Consider the following 2,770-nt stretch of genomic DNA (forward strand, 5'->3'; position numbering starts at 1 on the left):
CAATAAGGCACAGATCAAGACAAGGAATACTGTGGAGAGGGCATTTGGAATATGGAAGAGGAGATTCCCATGCCTGGACATGAAGCTCCAAATCAACACGAGGATGTCTGCAGTCGTAATAACAGCTTGTGCTGCACTGCACAATTTTGGCCGTCGTCGTGCTACAGAGGAAATGCCTCCTGCTCTGTTGCACACAAACACCTGCAACTCTCGGCAGCCACAGCCTCAACCACAGCTGCGACCATTGCCTCTGGACTCGCAAAGTGGGTTCAGAGCCAGGGGAAGCGTCATTCGGCACCACTTTACACAAAATTAGGTAATATGAATGAATGTACATGACTCGCTCCTTCAAGAAACAATGTGTTTATTGTTATTCTATGTTGAGGTCTTTCTTTAACGCAGCAATTTTCATCTGCAGAAGTTGCATTTTAGCCTTTTTGTTCGCACTCTGGAGTGCATGCATTTCCACTGCGTGCTTCATGTGCAGCTCATGCTGTGCCTTCATGTGCTTCACCCTTAACACATGTTCTTTTCTTTTTCGTTTGTTGTCTGCTACCACAGCCTCAAGACGGGAACTCAGTTCTGTGGCAAGTACAGACTCTTTTGGGGCAGGCGCAGCCTTGCGTCGCTGATAGCCAGCCGGCTGTGTAGCAGGAAGAATGACTTCACAAGTGGTGGCCAGCATCGGCGTATTGTGCTCTTCGTCGCTGCACTGTTGCTCCTGCAGGTCCTGGTCGTCTGGGGCGACCTCGGCAACCTCAGCAGCCTCGCCACTTTCAGCTTGACTGCTGTCCGTTGCTTGGCCCCATGAGAAGTCGAACTCTGAAGAATTGTTCGTAAATTAAACATGTTTCATTAAACTCTCAGTCTTGTGCTCATAACAATACAATATCTCACTACCATCGAAAGCAGAGATGTAGTAGTGTGCACAGTATCATAATGCCACAAATATGCCAGCTTATCTTGAGTGCATGAGAATGTTGCATTCAGAATGTGTAGCCGTAGGCACAGAGAACAGCAGTCATGTTCCCTGTAAGGCTGTAGCAGCTGTATGTTAGCAGCCATAAACAACTATCTGGCAGTTTTAAAATAATTCCATGCCAGAAAAGATTACACAGGCTTACAAAAGGTAGGAAACAAAAGACAAGATGGAAACAAGAAACATCTGGTGGTATGTTTCCTTTTGTCATCTTGAGTAGTATGCAGAAAAAAAATTAAGGCAAAGCTAGACAGCTGCATATGACAACACAAGCGTCGGCTAACCAGACTGATAGAGCACACAGATGAACCTGTACAGGCTGGGAATGTTGATATTTGCAAAGTACACTGCTAGCATTCATATTGCTTATCACTTTGTGATATTACAGTAACTCAATTCCCTCACTCTGCAAACCACAGAGTTAAGCACAGATTATTATGGCAGGTAAATTGCACAGAGCAACATAATCCCAAAATATCTGCAACAAATTGGAAACTGCTTGTCCCTGTTCTGCCTTTTCTTTTTCAGTACCAGTGAGGCTGCAAGATCTCATCTTCAGGCGTTCATCCCTAAACTTCCATGCTCTAGATAACGGCAAGTAGAAGGCAGCCTGAACAAGGCATGCCAACAAAGGCTAAGGAATAAAGACATGGCCATTCTGAGGTTAAAATCCCTTGCAATATGCAGGGCTTATCTTGCTCCTGATAACTGTGCAGGAAGTTTAACTATGCAGTCATATGCTCTCATTTGTTGGATGATGGCTAAAAAGTTGGTGCCGGCTAAGCAAGTGTGACCGCAATTTTCATTCCTACTTCCTTATTCAATAACATGACCCCTGCGCATCCCATGCTTGCAGCTTAATTTGTGTTGCAGTTGCGTGGCTGACACAGCACAATTACCCGGTGAATTGACACGTTTTATTCACAATCAATATTGCGTGAGAAATGATTAAAAAACTAAGATTTATTATGAGCGATATTTCCAACACACACATGCCCTAAACTATTACCTAGCTTTCACCCCGGTATGTATAATCGGATATATATTTAAAAGTACACAAGCAAGAATCATACCATCAGCCTCCGCCTGTGGCTCGGACTGCGTCGCCTCCAGCAGTGTGGCAGCGGTCGGGGTGCGCTGCAATGGCCCGCTGTTGCTGTAGCGCCTGCCGTCACTGTCAAATGGGTTATCTACCCTTGTTCCCATATGGGACGCCACGTCTCCAACGTGCTGTAATTCATCGTCCAGCTGGCTGGGTGGTGGCGGGCCGTTCCTGAGAAAGTGCACAGAAATTAGGCAATAATGTTACTGAAAATTCCTTAATTTTCGAGCGCCTACAAACGAGGCAAATGTCACATGAAAACTATGACTTCAGCGAAACGAAGCAAGAACGGAGCCAGAAAATGAACAACGAAACGGGACCAGAAAATGAACAACATGAGTGCGTGTGTTGTTCCTTGGCATCGTTTTCGCGTCGCCATCCGTGTTGCGGAAAGCTGCTTCGCAGAAAGCACGAAGGATGACAAAATTAAATGCGATGATGGAGGCAGAAAGCAAGCAATTGCTTTTTTTTACCAAGCAAAATAATGAAAGCAGAGCTCACCTGTGCCGAAAATCGCTTTCTTGTCTGCTGCCTTCGCTCTTCGCCACTTATCTTTTAAGTTGTCCCAGACCTTGCGCAGCTGGGCCTCAGTGCGGGGCCGAACATCGGTGCGGCAGTTGTACTGCTCAGTGAGCAGCTTCCAGGTCTTCTTCTTTTTCTCCAGGGAGGCCCCGTCGCTCTTTTTGCAT

At 46.1% G+C, this 2,770-nt stretch overlaps 1 protein-coding gene across 1 annotated transcript; it reads right to left on the bottom strand.

Annotated features, from left to right (window-relative positions):
* Positions 1 to 365: 365 nt before the first annotated feature.
* Positions 366 to 2,238, bottom strand: LOC144134606 (uncharacterized). The gene is made up of 2 exons (XM_077667487.1): positions 2,053 to 2,238; positions 366 to 822 (listed from the first exon to the last, which is right to left on the bottom strand). The coding sequence occupies exons 1-2, from the start codon at positions 2,183 to 2,185 to the stop codon at positions 371 to 373; spliced, it is 585 nt and encodes a 194-aa protein (XP_077523613.1). The 5' UTR covers positions 2,186 to 2,238; the 3' UTR covers positions 366 to 370.
* Positions 2,239 to 2,770: the final 532 nt, after the last annotated feature.

Source organism: Amblyomma americanum, chromosome 5 (genome assembly GCF_052857255.1).
Source record: "Amblyomma americanum isolate KBUSLIRL-KWMA chromosome 5, ASM5285725v1, whole genome shotgun sequence".
Taxonomy (NCBI): Eukaryota; Metazoa; Arthropoda; class Arachnida; order Ixodida; family Ixodidae; genus Amblyomma; species Amblyomma americanum.

What these genes read in the sequence shown, in the direction of transcription:
- LOC144134606 (XM_077667487.1), bottom strand. Translation starts at nt 2,185, where the DNA reads ATGGGAACAAGGGTAGATAACCCATTTGACAGTGACGGCAGGCGCTAC. An exon ending in GCCACAGGCGGAGGCTGATG is followed by an intron (nt 823 to 2,052) that starts GTATGATTCTTG and finishes ACAATTCTTCAG; the next exon opens with AGTTCGACTTCTCATGGGGC.